At 41.9% G+C, this 23878-nt stretch overlaps 1 protein-coding gene across 1 annotated transcript in view; it reads left to right on the top strand.

Moving 5' to 3' along the window:
- adamts3 (ADAM metallopeptidase with thrombospondin type 1 motif, 3) overlaps window positions 1–23878 on the top strand; it is a 227024-nt gene that overhangs the window by 86792 nt on the left and 116354 nt on the right. Inside the window, exon 5 of the mRNA XM_033620106.2 lies at window positions 11440–11633. Within this exon, the coding sequence (XP_033475997.2) occupies window positions 11440–11633 (194 nt within the window). The remainder of the gene's footprint in view (window positions 1–11439; window positions 11634–23878) is intronic.

Genomic DNA, 23878 nt, shown 5'->3' with positions numbered 1-23878 from the left:
TGCCTTTATCAGGCTTTTTTTGCTTATATTCTTGAAGCAGCAGGACGACAACAACCTTGTTCTGCTAAAGCTTCGCCTGTTGAGGAGGAGAAGGGAGGTAGAAGATCGAAGAAGAGAGATAGATGACCGCTCGGGACCATGTCTTGTTTTTAGAAACTGCCATCTTGTTGCGCGCGCTATATACGTCATCACACCAGAATGGCAATGAAACGAGCATGTGCAGAAAGACCAAAATGAACTTAAAGAAGAATGAGTGTATACAAGTGCGAGAAATTCTAGAATTAGAAACAGAATATTCCAGCCCCTTACATCGGAATGAATTTTCAATCACATTGGCCATTTTCATACCAGATTAGGTGTTTACAAGATCAGTTTTAATAGGAATGAACTTTCATTCTGAATGAAAAGGGAATTAAACTGTCCATGTAAACGCACTCCATGTTAGTGAACAGTTGCCTATACACAGCCAGCGGACACAGGGCAACAATAGCATTCTTTTGGAGTGGTGTTTCGGACCACTTTACAAATATTTATTTTCCTTTTAGCTCTGTTTTTGGTTTCCACCTGGGAGATATGTGGAAGCAGTGAATGAAAAAGTAAAGTTGTCGGCCATAGAACTGAAACAATGAGCTGAAATATACTTAAAAAGCAACATAGAGTTATAGGATACATAGCAGGTGATAGTGCTCTGTGGGTTTCTGTAGGAGCGACACTTTTCTCATCAGCATATGGTGATTTGACCTGTTGTTAAAATAAAACAGTTGGTTGGAGCAGGTTATGCCAGCTGTACACCAAGCGACTTTTCAAGAAATGTCATTGTCACAGACAAATTTTCAATGTTGGATCGGATTCACGAGAGTTCTACCTCAGTCGGTCTCACGACCATCCCATGATCTCAATCTCTGGTGTAAGGTGGTCATAAAACTCAGTCCTGCAGTGAGTCTTTTTCTCGTCCTGATGTTACAACAGAATCAAACATATTTAGTTTTATTGTTAAGTTCTTAGTCTTGGCTCATGGATATGGTGAAGTTTCATGATGTCAACATACCCAACAACCACTGGTGTGCTGTCTGTAGCACCAAACAGGAAGCAAACACCAAACACTGAACTGGGTGGACGGTAACTATGGAGGGGACTCTTGGGAGGTGCAAGAACTTGAATAAGTCTTGGTTCTCTTGCTCTGGAGTTGTGGAGTGAATAAAAGTCTGTTTCATTCTGCGTGTATCTGATCCTCAGGTTAATCAACTCAGGCTGGTAGCACATTGAGGCAACAAAATCCAAAATGTAAAATTTGTATGACATATGTTGAATTGACAAGAATACAGTCGAAATATAGTGCCTTTCATCTGGCGTTTCTATGAGAGTTATGTGTTTTTGCAGACACATAAGAAGTTGTTTATATGTCATATTTCTTAAAGGGAGTTTGGTGCAATATTTTCCACCAGGAGCAGGATGTGAAATAATTTCAAACGGAATCTAGTTGTAGTCTTGCTCATAGTGACTGATCCCCAGTCTTTGCAAAATGAATAGTGTGTGACTAAAAGCTCACTTTGTCTTTTTATGTGAGACGGTGTCAGATTTTAGTTTCTTGTTTGTGTTCTGTGCAGTAGTGGTATATGGTGCAACATTCTTCATTGACAGTATGGGTAAAGCATCTCTGACAAGCTTTTTAAGGAACATTTCTGTCATAAATGATCCTTCTGCTGTGAAAGACTCTAAGTTTGTTTTCTGAGGAGCAGCAGCCAAGACTTAGAAATCATTAGTAATGCTTTAATATAAGGCCCAGTGGGAGCAGGAGTGTTGGCTTCATTTTTATGCCTAAACCTCCCCACGAGCCTATTAATAGTGTTTCAGAAGCTTCGGGTGGGCCGCGGAGAATGCACATAGACACAAGCACACCTTAACAATCTCCACCACACTTCAACACATAACCACAGACCTGTGTGGCGTCTCTCTGCCATGTGAAATGCCTCGGCCAGCATCTTTTCTCCTGTTGCGGTGTGCTGCTGGTAATTAGGCCTCTGTTGTTGCTGCTGTCACCACTCATTTTCAACTCTATTGAGGCAGGGGGAAGAGAAAAAAAAGGCTAAAACAATATTGCCTCAGTCATAAAATCCAGTGTAATTATCCCAGGTTTTATGTGCCCTAGGAAGTCAAAAATTCCCTTACATGACAAGAAGTAAATTGCCAGCACTAAATCAGCTGCAGCTTCAGAACACCTTGCTACTGGAAGCACCACGCTAACACGATAAAGAAAGATTTTATGCAATGTAAAGGTGGAATTTGTCTTGTTTCCCTGATTTCAGGCAGTTGTTTCATATTCACTGAGGCATTCTTCTGTGAAACTCATATCCAGCCCCAAACAGGATGAAATTGTGCAGAAACAACAAACATTATTCAAGGCTACTGTAAAATGGGATGTCAACCAAGAAAGATTTGTAGCATTAATAGCTTTGGTCATACATTGCTTTCTCCATACAGACTAATAGAGGACATGCATCAAACCATTTGGTGTTTCACATAAAGAAATGAAGGACGAAATGAAACAACCTTCCAGCGTTAAAGCTGACCATGTACACATTAATGTCAGCTCTCTGTGGTTGTTTGATGGAGAGTGCCGTCCATGATAGTGTTGGTGGTGTGTTGAAATTGGTGTGGCCAGACTATTAGCATTGCTTTACCTGAATATATACAGTATATATTACAATTCTTATAATAGGACAGGGAACATGATGCTTATACAGCCATTGAAGAAGATGAAGTACTGTATTAGTCGGGTACACACACACACACACACACACACACACACACACACACACACACAGGTACCATAGATGTGCAATTGGAGAGATGTTAGAGAGATTGGGCTGCCCATGGTGAGGCGCCCCATGTTCACCCATCCGCGCTCTGATCATATTTTGTTGATCAAAGGTTAAAAGTCAAGGTTACTGTGACCTTGCACTTCATAAAAGTGATATGTTCTTTTTTCTTTTTCAAGTTTGGCACAAACGTCCACTTTGACTCACTTATAAACTGATTCAGTTTTGGTGGTCAGAGGTCAAGGTCATTGTGATCTGGCGTCCTTCTCATTCTCGTGAACATAACATCTCAAGAACGCCTTCAGGGAATTTCCTCAAATTTGGCACAACCGTCCACTTTAATTCAAGGATGAACTGATTAGATTTTGGTGGTCAGTTGTCAAGGTCTCTGAGACCTCATCTGTTTCATTCTTGTGAACGCCATATTTCAAGAACACCTTGAGGGAAATTTCACTAGATCACGTCCCTGTATGGACAAAGTATGGAGTGTGGACTGGTAGCTGGAGAGGTGCCAGTTTGCCTCAGAGGAACTGCTGAGGGGCCCTTGAGCAAGGCATCACACCGCCAACTGATAGGGGTGCCTGTCCGTGAGCTGCCCCCTTGCTTGGACATATTTCCGTTAATGCATTTGTTTGTGCATGTGTATGTAAATTGGCCCTGTTTATAAATAACAAAAAACATACTTCCCCTTGAGGGACCAATAAAGGAATACTTGCTTCCTTTCTTTTAGTTGCCGTTTAAAGTTGTTAAAACTCACAGCCCATAAACGTGTTAGTTTCTTTTGATGAATCATATAATTTCCTATTGCCCCATAAACTGTTGCTTAGTCCAGTTTTGGTTTGTTGGGAACCCCTGGTTTACAGCAGATGTACCAGTTTGATTCAGGACTCACTAGATCAATCAACCTTGTGTGCTTGGAAATCAATTTTTGTCACTTCTTGAGTCCTGAGCCACCTGACATGTCAGCCGATGTTTGGATGAGGTGTTTTTGTGTCCTGTTTCATTTACTTTGAGATTGCCTCCTTTGAACAGCCGCGGTCAGGAGGATGCCCTAACTTGCTATTCTGGCACCCATGATCTCACCTTTGTCAGTCAGTTAGATCGCACTCTGAGCTCCTTTTTACTTATCTGCTCATATGGGAAGCAGATGTGAAATGAGAGCTGTGTGGCTGACACCTGTTTATGTTGCAGTATATGTAAATGGTTCAGCTCCTTTTGAAAGAGCAGTTTGAGTGCACTGGATATGTTTAAATGTCTTTCTGGAGTTCGTCACAGAGAGCAGTGTCTCGATTGATGAATTCACTGTTTCTGATCTTTGAATCTTCTCTTGTAAGAGCTCCATCAGTTCATCAAACTGCAGTTTAAAGCCTTATTTAGGTCCTCAGTAATTAAAAATAATGTCTGGTATCATAGTTTTGACTATGAAGCTCCTCATTAAGTATAAAATCGTCATCATTCCTCTCGAAAAATGACTGTAGAAATTTTGAAGATCCAGCATCCTCCCTTTTTTGTCCTACTTAGTTTGACCCCTCACTAGTCTTCCCACATGAGACAAATTACACTCAGCTTACAAAGTAGATTTCATGCAAATCCCATCCCCAGTTGAAATCTGCATTTCCTTATCATTTCAAACACAAGGTGCAGTATGTAGGTCAATCATGCAGCTTCACTACAGAGCAGAAACAGATACAGCCCATATTTTTATGTAAAATGCTGCTTATTGTTGCTGTAATACCCTGCATACTAGCTGGGCATTTTCCATAAATAAAGATCTTTTTTGTCAGATGTATTAACATTTATGATTAGAAATATAAGGATGTACATGACCACAGGAGAAGCTTTGCTCTATATGTTGTGTAATCTGAACAAATGATGGAAATACACCTATGATTTCCTCCATTCAGGTTAATGCTATACATCTGTGTCCTCTCTCGTCATGGGGATGCAGGAGTGTGAATGGAGCGTGGATATTAATGGCGTCACAGCAGACACAGTAGATTTCCACTCTAGGCTGATGGCGAGTTGCCTGTCGCCTACCTCTGTGCCATTTTTAGCCTGCGGCGGCTCTGGCTGCCCTCATTGCCACCTTACTGCACGGTGCCACGTGTGGGCAGGCGCTGGCCGGGGGCCTCTCCCATCTCCTGCTGCTGCACGGTGGTGCTCCCATGGGACTGGGCTGTGGGCCGGGGTGGGGCAAGGCGGAGGAGTGGAGGGGGGGGTCACCACTGACTGAAGCACACTAGCGGTCTTAAGGAGCGCTGCTGAGGGGAAGTCCTGTACGTTTGAAGTAGGGACCTCAGAAAGCCTGTTTACTCAGGAGGGGGAGGGGGGAGCTGGCCCGCTGCACAAGAATGCCTGTGTCATGACGGGAGCGGCGGAGAAGAGGAATGCACTCCACAATCCCAACACTGTAGGAGCCGGGCCACAGCTGAGGTGGCAGCCATTTCTTCCTATTTATTTTAGCTCCCTCTCCACTCAATCACTGGCCCTGTCTGCGGCCCTAAGCATCCCTGGAAAAATGAAAATTGGCCCACCCTTTTATTTATGGCTTGAGATTTCCAACTATTTACCAGTGCAGTATCTTCACCCAATGTGGATAAAATACAGAAACTGTGATTTTTTTTTTCTGGCTTTAAACGTCTGTTTATTCAGAGTGAAGGTCACATAGCACAGAGATGCTCTGCCTTACCTTTCCTCAGGTACAGGTAGTCATACTAAAAAGATTTCAGTGGGATCATAGTTCAGTCTTTTACACTAAATATGTTCTGTGTGGTTTGCAGGAGAGTGTCAGTTAATTTGACCTGGTGAGAACTCCCGAAACTGTAGTGAGATTCCTGTGAATGCTTTTATCATCTTCCAAGAGGGCTGCGCTGTGGATCAGCACCAATACATATGGCTGAATGGTTATAAATAGATGCTTATATTCATCTGATTCATGTCATCTTAACTGGCTTAAACACCAGAGAAGGTTAATACCAGCGCTGATCTCCGGCCCTGCAAGATTTGTTTTGACTCACACTGCTGCCAATTTTCTAACACGGCAGGACGAGAGTTCACCAAAACGTCTTGAATACACAAGCTACTTCTGAGTCCATGTGACCTTTGTTTACCAACCCTGGTTTGTTTGTAAATGGGCTGTTTGAACCGACATGAACCCAGTTTTTCGTTGAAGGCCTGTAATGTGTTGCTGGCAGAACATTACCAAGTGAAAGATGGCCTCCCTCGCCTTCAGTATATATTTAGTTTAAGGATCACAATGAAGATGAGCTGGTCTGGGGCCATTTACACACGCACGCAGCCAGGAAGTCTGCAACAGCATTTATTCTGAAAAAGTTTGCAATTCTTTAAGGGAGCGCCATTTGTACCAAGCTGCACAAAATATACACCGATCAGCCAAAACATTAAAAGCACTCACAGTTGAGGTGAATAATATTCAGTGTCTAGTTACAATGCAATATTCTGCTTGGGTAGTGGCATTCATGTAGATGCTTGACACACACTACTCACCCAAACATTGGTGTGGACCAAGTACCCTGAGTACCTCCCACCACCAATGGTAACGGCACTCCGATGACAGTGTGCCAGGCCACACTACAAACACTGATCAGGAATGGCCTGAGGGATGTGATACAGAGGTCAAGGCGACAACCTTGCCTCTAAATTCCTCAGTAACCAATATGATCGGGCATCTATAGGACATGGTGGTACCCCACCTTGCAACCCACAGGACACCCCTAGAGGGTCTGTGCCCGTGCCTCACCAGGTCAGAGCCAAGTCTGATCCACTGTGAGGCCTCTGAACTGTCAAAGCATGGACACAGGACCTCTGGGGTACCACCACCTCCCACGGATGCTCGATCATATTGGGATGTGGGGACTTTAGAGGCCAGGTGGCTGCCTTGAGCTCTTTGTCACAATCTCAGGGCCATTCCTGAGCAGTTTTTGGATGTGGCACGGCGCATTGTCCTGCTGAGGGGGCCACTGCCATCGGGGAGTGCAGTTGCCATGAAAGAGTGTACTGGTGGTCAGTAATGTTGTTTGGGTGGGTGGATTGTAACTGGTGGCATCCACATTTGTGTCAGGTCCAAAGGTTTCCCAGCAGAATATTGCATTGTAATGAGATGATCAGTGTTATTCACTTTAACTATAAATGGTTTTAATGGTTTTGCTGATCAGGATATACCAGTGTGTGCATTAGTCAAACATTTAAGCTGTCAGCCTGTGGATATGTAATTAACGCCAGCGTAATTACTGAATAATTATAGCTTTCATAGAGTGCTAATAATGTGTAAACAAAGAACATTACAAGGCTAAAAGCCTGCAGTCAAAGCAAGACTGACATTTTGTTTCTTGCTATTTCTCTTCTCTTGATTGATTATGCATATTTGCAGATGGATCTGTGATGACTGACAGAGAGCTTTTGTCAGCAGTTAATGAGATATTTAAGTGAATTTCATCATTTGATGCATTACATATTCACATCATGTACGTATTAAGTTGGTTCTTTGGTGTGTGGAAGAAGCTAACGAAGAAATCTGAGGTCTTTCACTTTGTTGATGGAAAATTAACAAGATTCAAATCGCAGTATTTCTTTCAAAATTAAGAGCTTCAGAGTTTGATGAACTGTGGAATATAATAAGATGTAAACTTGTGCTTGAGTGATGTTGTGAAGGTTGAGAAAACATTTCAGGAACTTTTAAACAAAGTTGTGTGCACTGGAGGTTCAGACTCTTCATTCCAATTTGCGATTACCCCAAACAAGATTAAAATGAATGAAATACAGAACTAACAAAAAAGTGCGATTTTCGACTGCCACTGGGACCAAACAAAACAAACAGAAGGTGTAATCACAGCCTTACTGTTGACCTGCAGCTCCAGCAAAGCTAAACAGTCTCTGATGATTCATTCATGGGCCAAGTTGTTCCCCACAGAGTTTTCAACCTGCAGCTCTAGCTGCTTTTATGACCAACCAAGCCGCTGCTACCTGAAGGATTCAGCATTTTCCAGTTGTTAGAGTGGGAAATCGAATCTCTAGTGCGTTCTGCTGTAAAGCAAAGTGTAAAGTAAGGGATCTATAAGGCCACCTGATCAGCTCTCAGAGCAGGAGTCTTGAGGCTTACCATGGGGACAAGATGAAGGATTTCATATCAGCAATGAGACGTGATGGCCTCGTCCCTCAGAGTGTAAAGATAAGCAGTATTAAGATAGACGTTAAGGACTTGTGTGCCATTCCATCAAAAAGGGAAGTATTAGCATTTTTTCATGGTCTAGTTCAGTAGCATTTAGTGCAGAGGGGACCGAATACTGTCAAATCTTCATTTTCATATCAAGTGGAGACAGAAACTTGCTTTGAAGTCGAGTGTGACTTTTCTTTTATTTAACCTCAGCAAATAATGTTGATTGTAAAATCCCTATAAATAACTATAAAGTTTTTTGCCCTCACTCTCTTACTGGCAGTGAGTCATGCTGCATGTCTGTCAGGCAAGAGAGAGGGAATCCTCCTCAGTTCACCTTCCTGAGGTTTCTCACATTTTTCCCCATTAAAGGGGACTTGTTATGCTTTTCTCTGTTTTGTCTCTTACATACAGATATATAGGTGCAATTCATACACTCAGTGGCCACTTTCTAAGGTACACTACACATTTAATCACACCTTTCTCAGTTCCCTAATTTCTGGCACACCAGTAACACTGATGCACACACTCCGGCCCGGTAGGTGGTGGTAATGCACCTAAAGTTTGTTTGCCTGCCGTGAAGAAGATGCACAGGATGCATTGAGTGATGTCAGCGCACAAGAAAGTTTGGTGAACAGTGATGGAAGACGAGACAGCATTGCTTGGCTTGTTGAGCAGTCCCGATGGCAGCTTGCATAAGAGCATGGTTGTGTGCAAATTGTGCAACAAAGATTTTTCTTATCACCGGGTCAAGTGATCAAAGATGGAGAACAGAGGAGTCAAGGAGGGATATTGGGATGAACACAGGTGCTAAAACAAAGCATCTCAGACAAAGGGTGAACACAGGTGTTCCAGCACTGACAGTATGAGGAAAATAAAGTGATTTTTGAACATTAAAGCCTGTACACATGTTTTAGTCTAAACCCAAAATACTAGTTTGAACCTGAAAATGAACATAATCTGTCCTCAATAAAGGGTTTTTGGGGGGAGTTTATTCAAAGCCAGGGTCAACTAACCACAGGAGGTGCCGTATAGAGATGTTAAAGCCTCTTGAGGCAAAGTTGTGATTCATGATATTACATGATGATTACGTGATTCACTGCTTGAATGCTGTTTTCACTACAGTGTCACAGAGCTATTATCTCACACTCAGCAGATTACAAACACTGTGAGCTCAAGAGCCTTGAGGGTTTTTCCAGAGGCTTTACCTGACAAAGCACCCCAAGGCTTCATTAACAGCCCCGAGCGAACGATAAGTAAACACAGGAAACATTAGCTGGATGTGTGTGGAACGGTGTGTCAATGATGAATTTAAATGCACACTGTATTTAATTTACTTTAGGCCTTGGATGTAAATGCCCACTAAAGAGTGACAGACAGAAGGTTAAACTGCTACACGAGTGGCTTTGTGCCACTTTAACATTCATACATTCAGAATGCTACAAACTTAAGAGTAATATTTGGTTGATAAAGTTCATGGCTCTAATCATGTTGAAAGAGCTGTTTTTCTAGTTGGAATCAGCTTACATCAAAACTAATAGAATAAAATGATTTTTTAAATAAAGTCAAACACTGATTTTTGCAACAACAAAAAAAGTAAACTTGCAAGTGTTGTTTGGCCAACTTTATGACATCTCAAATGCATCACTTCTTTTTGTGTGTGTTGTACATAGATTCAGTTTTAGTAATCAACATTTGGACTGCAACTAACAGTTATTTTTACCATTGATTATTCTCTGAAATAATTGTTCGTCAATAAATAATCAGAAAACAGTGCTCATCACAGTTTCCCAGAGCCCAGGGTGTCATCTTCAGAATGCTTGCTTTTTTCAACCAACCCTCCATAACCCCCAAAATATCCAAATTACAATGATATGAAACAGAAAAAAATGCAGCATACCCACTCATTTGAGAAACTGGATCCAGAATATGAACCTGGTATTTTTATGCCTTCACACCAGTGACACCCGTGGCCAGACGCATTATGTTTTCAGGTTGTCCGCATGTATGAGGATGGTGGTCAAAGGTCACTGTGACCTCACATAACTCTAGAATTCATACCCTAATTATGACAAAATTTCACACAAATGTCTGAGGATAAAATGCTGAAATTATGGCATTTTATGTCCGAAAGGTCAAAGTTTAATTTACTGTGACATCATGATATTACACAGAACACTTTCCTGGCCAATATCATAACTCCGGAACAGAAGGGAAGACATTCGGTCAGTTACTGTGGCGATTTTATTTATCTTTTGTGCTGCTTCATTGAAGATGTGTGTGAAGCATCCATATTTTGCCAAAAACACTATACGTAATTTAAAATTCCTTCACTTCATATATATGAGTCTGGACAGACATGGATGTAAACTGCAGCTTCACTGCTTGGCAGAGGCATAAAACGGTGAGGTGATAATTCTAGTTTCTAATGGTTGAGTTGTTTGTTTGCAGTCGTCAAATATAAAACACCAAGAATACTTTTTCTTCTCTTGTCACTCTTTATATTATATGACTAAGAATCACAGGGAGGAGGGAAGGGTGAGACAATAGGTTAGTTATTTCGGTAACACTTTACTTGAAAGTATCTACATAAGGGTGACATGACACTGTCATGAACTTGTCATAAACATTATGTACATGTCATAAGCGTTTATGACTGCTGTCATTAAGTGTCAATCGGTTTTTGTAATGGCAAGTTGACATTGTTTGGGTTGTCTTGATTATGACAACTAGTCATTAATTAAAGTGGCAGTACCAGAAGTTGTCTTTGTCATGACAGGTTGGCATTAAATTTGTTTGGGATGTCCTTATAATGACAACTTGACATTAACGTAAAGACATCTTCTGGTAATGTCATCCTGGTTAATGTCAAGTCATAAACGTTTTGACATGTACATAATGTTCATGACAGGTTCATGACCGTGTCATGTCATCATTATGACAGTGTCATGTCACTCCTATGTAGATACCTTGAAGTAAAGTGTTACCGTTATTTCTTCTTGAGTTTCAGTAACCTCAAAGTTTGTAAAATATGGGGACACGTATGGATGAGATGCAGCTATGTGTGTATGATTTATTACAAATACTGTGCAAGGAAAGTAAATAAATATTTGATCAGACAAAACACTGAGTAACCACCAGAATTAAAGCTCTACCACACAGTGACCCCTGGTATCTAAAACATTTACATAATCTGGAGAAGACCTGCAGCTACATGAATCACTCATTAATATTGATTTAACCCTCTGACAGCCTCAGTGCTGTTGTCTTGTAAATAGTGTAATTGTTTATGTAATGAAAGATTGAGGTATAAATGTATTCAGTAGAATTTTAACATTAAAGCCCAAAAGATATTGTTGTAGACAGAAGCATTTGTGTTTCTCAGGTAGTTGCATACGATTTTTTGTCTTGTTAATTCTCACCTCCCCTGTCTTGATCCCTGCACAGAACCGGAGCTGGATGTACCCGGGACTCTGGACTCTGTAGCCCGACAGGTCAATGAGACTGCCCACAGACGTCGGCGCCGAAATGCCGGGGAGGACGACTACAATATCGAAATCCTGCTGGGAGTTGACGACTCGGTGGTTCGGTTTCACGGCAAGGAGCACGTGCAGAATTACCTCCTCACTCTCATGAATATTGTAAGTCGCTGCCACTTGTTTTGTCACCAGTTTGAATAGTCCTGTTGCAGAGAAGTTCACTTTGAAACTTAATTGTTCTTTGTGCTGCACAGAGTTTAACAGGCATCACTTGATACTGAAGATCTTTTCCTCAGAGCACTGCACTGTGGGTCAATACCAATACACACGGCTGAATGGTTATAAACCTGTGATTTATTAGGCATGGTAGAACGTATTGATGTCAAAGCAAGAAGCTTCTCGGGATAAATACTGTGAGAATCCTAATATAGAGAGCCAAAATCCTCACACCATTTTCTGTCTGGCATCTGTTCCACCATCTGTCTCCTTGAGCTTCTCCTTCATGAGTCTCTGAAAAAATAAACGTGTTCCTGAGGATTATTTTCCATATACCAAGATAAATGAGTATCTAACGGAGTTCTTGCTTCGAGGGGTTGAAACATTGCATCATCATAACTTAGTTTCTCTCAAATCCATGATATCCACTAACACTTCTACTATGTTTTTTACTTTTTAGCTGTAATCTCTGCTGCTTTAAATTGTTTCTCTTCGATGCAGCTCCTCTGTCTGCAGTCACCACTCTGTTACCTCACTCAGTGTCCTGCCCACAGCACGGTCTGATTGGTAACACATGAGTAATAGTCTGTGTCAAAATGCAAAGGAAGTATAAAGATGGGACTTCGTAGCGGCTCTGTAGCCCGATCTCTGTGTAAAAAAAGGGCTATGGTTAGTAAGTGACTGGATGGTGAAAGAAGGGAAACATTTAGTAGTTGATAAGTCCGAAATTTTTCTCAGGAACTGAAAGAGATCAGAGAAGTGCAGGATGAGAGTGAATATTGGACTTATATTTTCCATTCACTGAGGCAGGGGAAAAACTGTTCTTCGACCAAATGGGCAAAAGAATCAATGAAACATAATTTATTTAAAGCTGTAAAGGAGGCACATTTATTTCTTAAACCATACCGGATTAAACTTTTCAACATAAAACCACAACTTAACTTTAGTTTTTCATTTCTCAGTAGTTTCTTTCATGTCTTCTGAGAGCTGAGTCAGTGTTAGTAAGCACTCAGTTCTGTTTCCCAGGGCCAGAAACAATACAGAGGAGGTTACGCTGCCCTCTAATCTGCCAAAACAATCACATACTGATTGTAAGTGGTCATGATCTGAATAAATGAGCCGTCAGCGTTAACAACAGCCTCTCTCCTGCGAGACCTCTGCTGTGGTTCAGTGTTATATCGACAGATCTGGAATGATCATAGGCAACACACAGCTGGAGAGGGAGTCTCATGCATTTGTGTGGCATTCTACTCCATTGTCTGCACCAGGATACCAACACTGCTTTCTCTGGAAATGATTACCTCCGTTCAGAACACAAAGAAGTGGGCCATTACATTTCAAGCAGGGAATATCCCACCTTCTGTGCGCATCTGTCTTCGATGTAGTAACTCTTCAGCGCTGTCATTTAATCAAGCTGCTCTACGTTGGATTTGATAATAGATTCAGACTGTCTTTTGCCTTCAGGTTGCAGATTACTAAAGCAGTGTTTACTCATCACAGATGCCACAGAGAAGCCTTTCTAGTAGTGGAAGAAATTGGCCAAATGCTGAACTTACCATTTGCTGGCTGCACTGCGAGGAGGCATGACTTTAATGAGACATTTTAATGCAGATGGAGAAGCAGCCCCCCCCTCCCAGCTCCTATGGAGCTGCTGTTACTCAGCAAGACGTCTGCTGATGATCAAAGCCCTCCAGAGGGACCAGGGATTGGTTGGAGAAGATTGTGCCACGCATACATATATACAGTACACACAAATTCTGACAGGCATGATAACGTTTATGTAAACCACTGATGGAGGAGAAGACTTGAAACATTAAAGCAGGGAGCTCACCCAATCAGACAAACAAAGCTAACTTCTGACAAGCACGTTATGATTTCAGATCAGGCCTGTGTTTATCAGCAGGGGAAATATGAGCCAGCCATGAAGAGGACTGTGCTGTCATTGATTTTATCAGAGTAATACAGAATCCGACGCAGCTTCAGCTCGCTTTCTGGGGACTGGCTGTAATCCTCAATACTTGTCATGCATTTCCTGTGAAAGCATCGTCCCAGAAATATTTAAAAAAAATCCTTTAAAGCCAGCGATGCAATCCATAATCTTTTCAAATGCATATGTTCGATAGCATTGATTGCATAATTTTGTTTACACTCTTTTGTGGCAGTCCTTTACCTTTTGTTTCTTTCTGTTTTGTCTGAGAATGTGGCAAAGCACAATTTGAATCACAATACTCAACCCTGACTGCTTTCCACAATTATCCAGATGAGGTACATCTGAGTGGATCGAGGCTTTCTGCTTCACACAATGCAAACTGGTCTGACTGGAAAGATGTCAACTTGTTTGTTGATGGCAGCCAATCAGAGCCCCAGTCACCAGACTATCACAGGGCTGACACATAGAGACAGACAACCATTCACACTCACATTCACACCTGCGGACAATTTAGAGTCACCAATTAACCTGCATGTCTTTGGACTGTGGGAGTTTCATCGTTCTATTTGTTGCAAAAATTAGCAATACAAGACAAAATGAAAAGACACATTTCCTCCTTTGCCTCTCTCCACTGGAGTTACCTATCTGGCTGTCATGACTCCCTCCCTGTCTTTCATTTGGCACCACAGCTGCATGAAGGGGCGGAGCTGTCCTCCCTGTCTGTCTCACTCTTTAACCCTTTTTAAATAGGAATTGTGCAAATTTGCAGGAAAGCCCAATCAGTCTTTTTTCAGCATTGGCAGTATAAAAACAAAATCGGGGAGTGCAGCAAAATGCCACCTACCTACTTTTGTTTGTACAGAATGTGCCTTTTTCGGGGCAATGGAGGGCGTGAGCAAGTAACAAAACATGTAGCTCAGTGTGTGACGTAAACAGTGACGTGGGAGAGAAGCCGTGGCTGGTCAGTCCTTCGGCGATTCTCTCATAAGTCGGCCCGTTCTTCACCGTCCCCGTCATCTGACGGTTAATGGCCTCTTCGTTTGCGAGGACAAGGAGGGCGCGCAATTCCTTGTCTCCCCAGTTGCTCATCTTTACAGTGTCTGTCGGGTTTGTGTTTCCCTCTTGCTACTAGCTGCTCGCTAATTCCTGCTGTCAGCTGTTTCCTGTTTATCCACCGCCAGTGGGTTGCACATGCGGCGTCATCAACAGCTCCTCCCACAAGTCATCAACAGCCCCTCCCGTGGCGGAAGGGCCTCGGTCTTTTTAAACCAAAAAGATTCTGCCAGTATGTCTACTCTACGAGGCGGAAAATTGGGCACCTCGGATCAACTTGCCAATCCGGCTCTGTGTGTCTAAATGCTCACAGCTTGCCGGCAAAACGGCCCAACATTCGCTGAAAATCTGGCAGTGTAAAAGGGGCTTCTGTGTGCTGTCCACATCCTCCTCCTCTTCATCAGCATCCGCCTGAATATCACTATCTGACCTGTTGAAAGTGAGCTGAGTTATGAAATGATTCTGTGTGCCCCCTTACTCTGTCTTGTCATGGCTGTGTCCCACCACCACATTTTCTTCACTGATTCTTAGTCCAACGTCTCTACAGGCTCTTACAGATGCGAAAAACGCAGAAAATTGAACCTGTTCCAAAAAGTTTTAATGACGGACAAAAGTTTCAGACTCAGTGTGCGAACATGATTTGTACAATGTTAGGTTGTATTTATTTTTAGATGTGGGACAATTTCAGATGAAAAAGTGGACTCAGTGTGCAAAGGCCTTAAGATGTTATGAAAATTTAAAATTAAACTTTAAATATTAATATGTTCTTAAGTTTGACTTACCTCCTCATAACTTTGACTTTGTCTCCACCGAGCCCTCGCTGACAGAGCCCCAGATAACACGGTGATGTCACCAAACTACGTTTTTCAACTTGGAGACAACACATGGTAAAGGCATGGATATTCTTCCCAGTGTTGAATCAGATCTGCCTCCAGGGCCTGGGTCCAAACAACACACTTCTCGTGATCCTGTGGACGCTGCCTTTGTTGTTGTTGCTTGCCGGCTTGTCAGTGTTGCCAGATCTTGGGAGAGAAACAAGCAACCAGGGCTATGGAAACAAGCCCAAAAGAAGTGACTGGATCTGGCAACCCTGTGAAAGAAATATAAGAAATAGACTCCTGGGGTTCTAGGCATGGACCATGAGCCACAACATCCCTGATTTCTGTCTGGCTGAGGGCCTTTGTTGCTGGTCATTCCACATCTCTGTCTCATTTCCTGTCACCTCTCCACTGTCACTATCTAATTAAAACTCAATTTAAATTCATCCTCTTTAAAGTCTGCGCATACATGTACAGATATTTATACACACATACCCAGAGGTGTTTCTGAGTGATTAACTGTGCAGAGAAAAAATGTGAAGCCGTGTGTATCTCTCCCACTTTCACTCACTTTTTTATAGTGTTTTCCAGCAGAGGTCCCGGCTGGCTTCGACCGGCGGCAGCTCGGCTCAGTCTCTGAATGCTGATTACTATGATTGACAACAGTGTCCACTTCCTGTCTGCCATGTCTGTTTATCTGGACCTCTGCTGCTCTTTCTCTGTCTCTCTGTGGCTCTGTTCTGTCTCCTTTACCCTCTCTGGTTCCCTCACACTCACCTGCAGACTCTGCTTTCACATACACCGTTATTTCACTGCCTTGTCTTCACCTCTCCTCTACTCTTCCATGCTGTCTTTCTGTCTTCCTCCCTTCTGTCCCTCTGTCTCTGTCCCTCTGAATGGTGAATGGCTGCATTTATAGAGCCTTTTTTCCCACAAGGTGCCGATCTGACTAGGAACAATTTGGGGTTCAAACCACCAACCCTGTGATTAGTGGATGACTCTCCTTACCTCTTCACTTCTGTCCTTTTGTTCTTCTTTCTCTCCTCTTGTCTTCTGTCCTTTCCTCTTTCATTTTTATCCCACCTACTTCTTCCATTCGACCCTTTGAGTCTCCCTTTCTCCATTTCGCTTTTCTCCTCATCTCTGCTCATCTGTCCTTTTCTTACCTTCTTTCGTTCTCTCTTCTCTTCTCTTCTCTTCTCTTCTCTTCTCTTCTCTTCTCTTCTGTCCTTTATCCTTTCTTTTCACTGATAATGGCTGTGGCTCAGGAGGTTGAGTGGTTGTCTACTAATTTGCAGGTCAGTGGTTTGACCCCTGGAGTCCTTGCAGTCTACATGTTGAAATGTCCTTGGGCAAGACATCGAACCCCAAATCGCTCCCAAATTCGTGTGTGTGTGTGTGTGTTGTAAAGGGCTGTAAATGGTCACTAAGACGAGCGCTGTATAAATGCAATCGATTTACTATTTCATGGCCTCCCTCCTCTCAGTCCTTCTGCTCTCTATTCTCTTTGTTTACTCTCATCTTGACCTCTCCTCGCCTCTCCTCTCCTCTCTTCTTCTCTGCTTACCCATTCTACCTTATCTTCTCTTGTCTTCTTTCTCTTACCTCTCCCCTTCTGTCCTCTACTCCTTTTCTTACCTCTCATTTTCTTACTTCTCATTTTGCTGTCATTCTCTACTCTCATCTTCTCTTTTTCCTTTTATTCTCCTCTCCTCCTCTCTCCTCTCCTATTGCCTTCTGTTCTCTCTACTCACCCCGTCTCCCTTTTTTCTTCCTCTCCTCTTCTCTTCTATCCATTCTCCTCTCATCTTTTTTCCTCGTTGCCCCTCCGCTCTATTTTATGCCTCTGTGCCAGTGACAGCTGTGACAGAAGGCATTATGTTTTTGGGCTGTCTGTCCGTCTTTCGTTCCATTCCCGTGAACGCGACATCTCAAGAACGTCTTGAGGAACTTTCTGGCAAAAATGTCCACTTGGACTCAAGAATGAACTGACTAGATTTGGTTGGTCGAAGGTTAAAAGTCAAGGTCACTGTGACCTTGCACCTCATGAACATGGGATTTTTTTTTTTTAATTGTGGCACAAACGTCCACTCTGACTCAGTTATAAACTGATTCAATTTTGGTGGTCAGAGGTCAAGGTCATTGTGACCTTGCGTCCTTCTCATGCTCGTGAACATGATATCTCAAGAGCGCCTTGAGGGAATTTCCTCAAATTTGGCACAAGCGCCAACTTGGACTCAAGGATGAACAGATTAGATTTTGTTGGTCAAAGGTTAAAAGTCAAGGTTACTGTGACCTTGCACCTCATGAACGTGATATGTTCCAAAGACCGTGAGGGATTTTTTTTTTTTTTTTTTTCAAGTTTGGCACAAACGTCCACTCTGACTCAGTTACAAACTGATTCGATTTTGGTGGTCAGAGGTCAAAGTCATTGTGATATTGTGTCCTTCTCATTCTCGTGAACATAATTTCTCAACAACGCCTTGAGGGAATTTCCTCATATTTGGCAAAAAGGTCTGCTTAAAAGTCAAGGTTGCTGTGATCTTGCACCTTGTACCTCATGAATGTGATATGTTTCAAAGACCTTGAGGGAATTCTTTTTTTTTGTCAGTTGTGGCACAAACGTCCACTTTGACTCAATTATAAACTGATTCGATTATGGTGGTCATTGTGATCTGGCGTCCTTCACATACTCATGAACATAATATCTCAAGAACGCCTTGAGGGAATTTCCTCAAATTTGGCACAGACGCCAACTTGGACTCAAGAATGAATCGATTAGATTATGGTGGTCAAAGGTCAAGGTCACTGTGACCTAAAAAAAGAAAATGAATGAATGAAAAATGTTTCTGGCCATAACGCAATAATTCATGAACTAATTGCGTCAAAATTTCACACCACATCAGATATTGAACTAGTGACACTGATCTTGGGGATCCACCTTGAAACTGTGCCGATTGAATGGATGTTTTGTGCTGCCGAGTTGAAAATGTGTGTAACGTATTCATGTTTTAGAATATTTGGCTTCTTTGCAGCAACATCCATATTTGAAGCATTGTCAGCTGTCATGGCTACATATGAGTCTGGACAGACGTGTATGTAAACTGCGACTTGACTGGTGAGCGGAGGCATAGTTTCCTTTAGTCTTCTCTTCCCTTCTCTACTCCTTTCCACTTACCTTCTGCCCCTCTATTCTCACTTCTCTTTGGTCATCTTCTCTCCTTTTCAATTTCCTTTTCTTCTCTTATCCTCCTGTGTCTCCGATTTTCTCTTCTTGTCTCTCCTCTTGTCTTTTTTTGTACTCTTTCTCCTTTGCTTTCCTCTCCCCTATAAACCCCCTCCTCTCATCTTGTCTTTTACCTCATCATCTCTTGCTCTCTGTTTAATTTCTGCTGCTCATCTACACAGATCCTCCACTTCACTATTCTTACCCTTTTTGAGAGAGTTGTGACTGGTTGTACGATTTCATGAGCTTGTTTGCATGTACTCTAGTTATGAGTGTGTTTTTGCACGTGTGTGTATTTTCATTAGCGACACTATTGTCAACAGTAATGTAGTTTTTAGGGAAACTCTTGCAGACACACACAAACCTACACACCTTATTTATCTCTTTAGCACTGCTCCAGCTCTACATTTGGTCCCCAACCTGCTACAGTAGAAGAGATTAAGAACTAAGTCCCTTTTTTTAATGTCACATCCTTCATCCTTAATGAGACTCCATTAGTTTAGCCGAGCCTAGCACAGACTTTTACTGCTGGAGAGAGTCAGGCAAGCAAGTAAAGTTTTTGGGACGATATGTCTTCATAAAATCAGCGATCACAGCTCCCAGCCCAGACACTCTCCTGTGTACTTTTTCTCTCATAACATGCATGGCTGTTCAGCACATTCAGCTGTATTCTGCTATCCAATTTAGTTAAATAAATGCCTCATTCAGTTCTGTGATGCTCACAACTTAGGGGAAATTAGTGGTATGAGACCAGACATCTTGAAAATACATCAAGAATAATTTTGATTTTCTAGGCTTCTGTTTTTGTTACATTTAATGCAGATATTTTTTGCCATTTTTTGGCATACTATTTAGACCTGTCTGGGATATGGATATGGATCTTTTTCCACTGGAGACGTGAGTAAACATTGTGCCTGCTGCTGGTGGATCTGTTTCTGTCTTTGGTGAACACATAAAAAGACACAGACAGGAATGAAAATACTTCCTCTGGTGGCATCGGCTTTCCCTCTCAGGCTGTCAAAGATCAATAACAACTTTACATTTGCTGCACATTTCTCATGAAAGTCTCAGAGGGAAGCTATTAAACATCAACTCATTCACCATAAAACGCTCTGATGAGAAGTTATGCCCTGCACAGACATTACACTCCCAAAAAACATCAGCCTGTCAACATAGTAATCTGCATTTGAGCAATCACGATCAGGGGAAAGAAAAATTGTGCACATATCTGAGTGTAGTTGTGTGAAATTATCCATATAAAACTCCACTGGATCCAAAGCCATTAAAAAGAGATGTAAAAAGTAGTAGAAACCACCCACATCATCATGACAAGCTGGAAGCATTGGTTCCACATTACTGTATTACACTAATGAGTCCTCTTAATGGGACACATGGTATCGCATGACTTTTATGGACCTCTGTTGGTGACATTGGGGTACTGCAGCAGCATTTACATGTAAACATATACTGAGTTAGGTATTACAGTAGGTACCTGTGCACTTCAACAGCTGTGACATAAACAGCAGCTTTGTGATTTAAAGTGTTCAGCTTGACACTGTTTAAGAGAAGTGTTCATTTTTTTGTGCACAATGTCAAGGCTACACTGCCATATTCTGCATTGAACAGTGTTTTTCACATGTTTTATTCTCTTTATTGGAGTCCAGTGTAACGCAACATCTCACTGCAGGCTCAAATACTATTGTAGTTAAATCAGCACTTCTTCTTTAACGGAGTGTCCCAGTAAAATAAACAGTACAAGCGTCACAAAGTTAGAATTTATTGCACGGTTGTTGAGTTATATTGCACTATAATTCTGTACATAATGCGGGAGAAAATGTTGCATGCTCGCTGTTGTAGACCTGAGTCCCAGCTAAATATAGTACTTTTCACAGCAGGTAAACAAAGCACTAAGGTGGTGGTAGACATAAGTATATGGATACCTGAACATTACACCAATGTGTAATTTTTGAGAATCTCACAAAATTAGGGGTTTGTATCTGCAGCTAAAACAGTATCAGGTTTTAGACTCTCCATCAGATGTTTGAACCTAAAGAGTTCTGATGTAGATAGGAGTCTGATGGAAATGATAGGACTATCATGAAAATGTTTCATTCTGCTTTTATCGAGTTTTAACATTGTGTGTTGGTTAAGTAATCTGAGCCTTAAAAATGAGAACAAGTTGGAAAAAGTGCTTGTGCCGTAAGATCACTGGTGTTACTATTAATAAGCTCCAGCATCTGTATGAAGAGAGCCTCAGACTCTCAGCATCCCCTCCATGAGCTTCAGATGCTTCCATCAGGGCACAGGTTTTGCCTCCCTAAATGCAGCGCAAAGCATTACAGATCATCTTTTATCCCATCTGCTATCACTTTGCAGTGACCATTAATGTCCGTGATTTACCCCTGACAGCGTGTGATACTGGATACTGTGTGTTATACATTGTACTGTCTGTTTTGTTGTACTCATGACAACTGTCTGTATCTCAAATTGCCCCTTGGGGACATTAAAGTTTACCTTACCTATCTGCAGGGATTTTCTCCCTTTCAGCCACAAGCTCTTCAGTGAGGTCCAACCCTTATGCTGGGTGATAAGGTCTGGCCTGCAGTCAGTGTTCCAGTTCATCCCAAAGGTGCAGGACGGGGTTGAGGTCAGGGCTTTGTGCAGACCAATGAAGTTCCTCCACAACAAAATGGGAAAAACCATTTCTTTGTGAGGCCCAGCTTTGTGCAGGGGATGGCAGCAAGTCCAAAATTGTTGCTAAAAAAGTTGCAAAAACAACATTGTCTTAAAACCACAATGCCCCAGACCAAAATACACTAAAGCATGTAGAAGGGGGTCCATATACTGTTGGCCCCATCACATATACTGAACAGTTGGGTACTGTTGTCTTCTCTCAGATGAACATGCTTTCGAGGAAGACTATGGCTGTGTCTAAAATCACTCACTATTCACTAGTCTACTATTTAGTGAGTTTGCTATTTTATAGTGCTGTCTGAATGTTCAGTGAGAATCAACATACCCTTCCTTATCCGCTGCGAGGGTCCTAAGGACAGAGGGATGTCGTATGCTGTAAAGCCCTGTGAGGCAAATTGTGATTTGTGATATTGGGTATCCCACAACCGATGGTCACTAACTAAGCACTACACGCCAAAAAAATGGCAGGCGGATGAGAGGAGAGAGCAGCCCAACTGACACCTGTTGAACAAATGATTGATATTGGGTGGTATTTCCACAGAGCTCTAAAAGAGTATCATTAAGAGGTATTTTCTACTGTATAGTTTGTTTTTCCTAACGACAGACATATGACAAATCCATGAATGTGCTGTGACGTCCTTTGTATTTTCAGTGTCGAAAAATACATCGACTGTGACATCACTTGCTGGTTTGTGGGCCACCGTTTTGACGTGAGTTTGGCATTTTGGCCATCACCATCTTGTTGAGCCAGAAGTGGCCATATTTAGACAAAAGGGTGGAGCTCTGAAGGAGTGAGGGGTTGATCTGACTGAGAACCTGACCACACTTTTGTAGTAGAGTACCTGTCAATCATAAGATAGCCATGCCCTAAAGCATACCCGGCTTTATCATCTATTTTACTCTAAATGGGACCATAATTTACAAACTGAACGTCATGCTACATTGAAGATGACTTCAGACTAGCAATTGAGGGCATAAACCTAATAGGAAAATGTTTACTGAGGTATAATAAATCAAGTGAGAAGTAGGGTCACTTTCTGTTTGCGACTAGAAATAATTCAGGTTAAAGGCACTTTCACATTGGCTTCACCTTTTTAGACCCAGAGGTTGCTGCTTGGAAAATACGCTCAGTATATTGTGTGTTTATCCCAAAAATGCATGTTGGTATTTATTGTGGATGATCCACCAGCTGATGTTGTTATTGTCTGACAGTAATGACATAATTAATGTAAGAGAACATGGCCCAAGTAGAGTCTGAAAGTGTTTTTACTTTTAGCCAATATCACTATATAGTCTTATACATAGAAATCCATAGATAGTAAGTAGGGAATGAGCGATTTTCTGAGACATGTATGTTGCATACTTTAAGGGGAACTTAATCTATTTGACACAGCAAAGACAAGTTAGCAACTACAAATTTCCAACCAAACTGTTGGCAGTTAGAGCTGTATGGAGGTGATGTAACTGCTGGGATTGACAAATTAGAAGAATTAATTCATTCATTCTTTAATTTACATTGGGACTGGGGGTCTTTTAAATGATGCAACTTTTGGAGCACATCAGCACTGACAGCCTTTATGCAGCGTAAGAGACACGTGTAGACTCTCTTTGTGTATCTCTGTCAGCTACTCCTCGTTTCTGTGTGAGTCCTGTGCAGCCAAAGACAGCAAGAGTTAGAGATAGAGAGAGTGTAGCTGTGATGAAACACTAAATTATAATTAAAAAATGTAATTTTATTTAATCATTTGCCATATGAGATGGCACTGTGGGAGGCAAATCCTGCTCTCGGTGCAGTAATAATAATCAGCTCAGATTAATGCATCAGTGTAGACAGACCTGCAAAAAAACCTTTTAGATTAAATAGAAAAGTTCCAACATGAAGACAGGAGACAAAAGAAAAGTGCTGCCATTCTTGAACAGAATACACACACTACTGTACGTTTTTCGGGTGGACATGTCAACTGAGTAATCAGTCAAGTGGTATTTATCGGTTACCCTATTAGTCCCCTGCTTCCCTCTGAAGAGATGTATTGTGGCAATTATAATGTATGGAGCAGTGTACGTGAGCTGGATGATCAAAATGTGAAGCACAACACACAAAGCAAGAGGAAGCGATTCCTATAGTGTAAATGTGTGGGGGAAGCTGTTAAGAAGTAGCTGTTATGTCGAGTTCATTCTTATGATCAACCTTTGCAAGCAAGCAGATCTGCGTGTGGGAGAAAGATAACATATGGTGTCATTTTAGTTGGCGGTGCAGCTAATTCTAGTGGAGCAGCGCTGCTCTGCCGGTAGATACAAGTTCAGGATCAGCAGCGTTTGTCTTTTGTTTTTTCAAAATAAAGCACCCATGTGTGGCGCGGTTCCCTTTCAGCCAGATTGTTGCCTCATACAATCAAAAAGCAGTGAGTAATAGAATCTGCTGGACCTGCAGTTTGGAGTTTTTGCTCTTCTTCTCCAGCAAAGTGGCGCC

This window comes from Epinephelus lanceolatus, chromosome 9 (genome assembly GCF_041903045.1).
Source record: "Epinephelus lanceolatus isolate andai-2023 chromosome 9, ASM4190304v1, whole genome shotgun sequence".
NCBI classification, from domain to species: domain Eukaryota; kingdom Metazoa; phylum Chordata; class Actinopteri; order Perciformes; family Serranidae; genus Epinephelus; species Epinephelus lanceolatus.
Note: the sequence above shows the minus strand (reverse complement) of the source record. Positions and strands in the feature narration are given on the sequence as shown.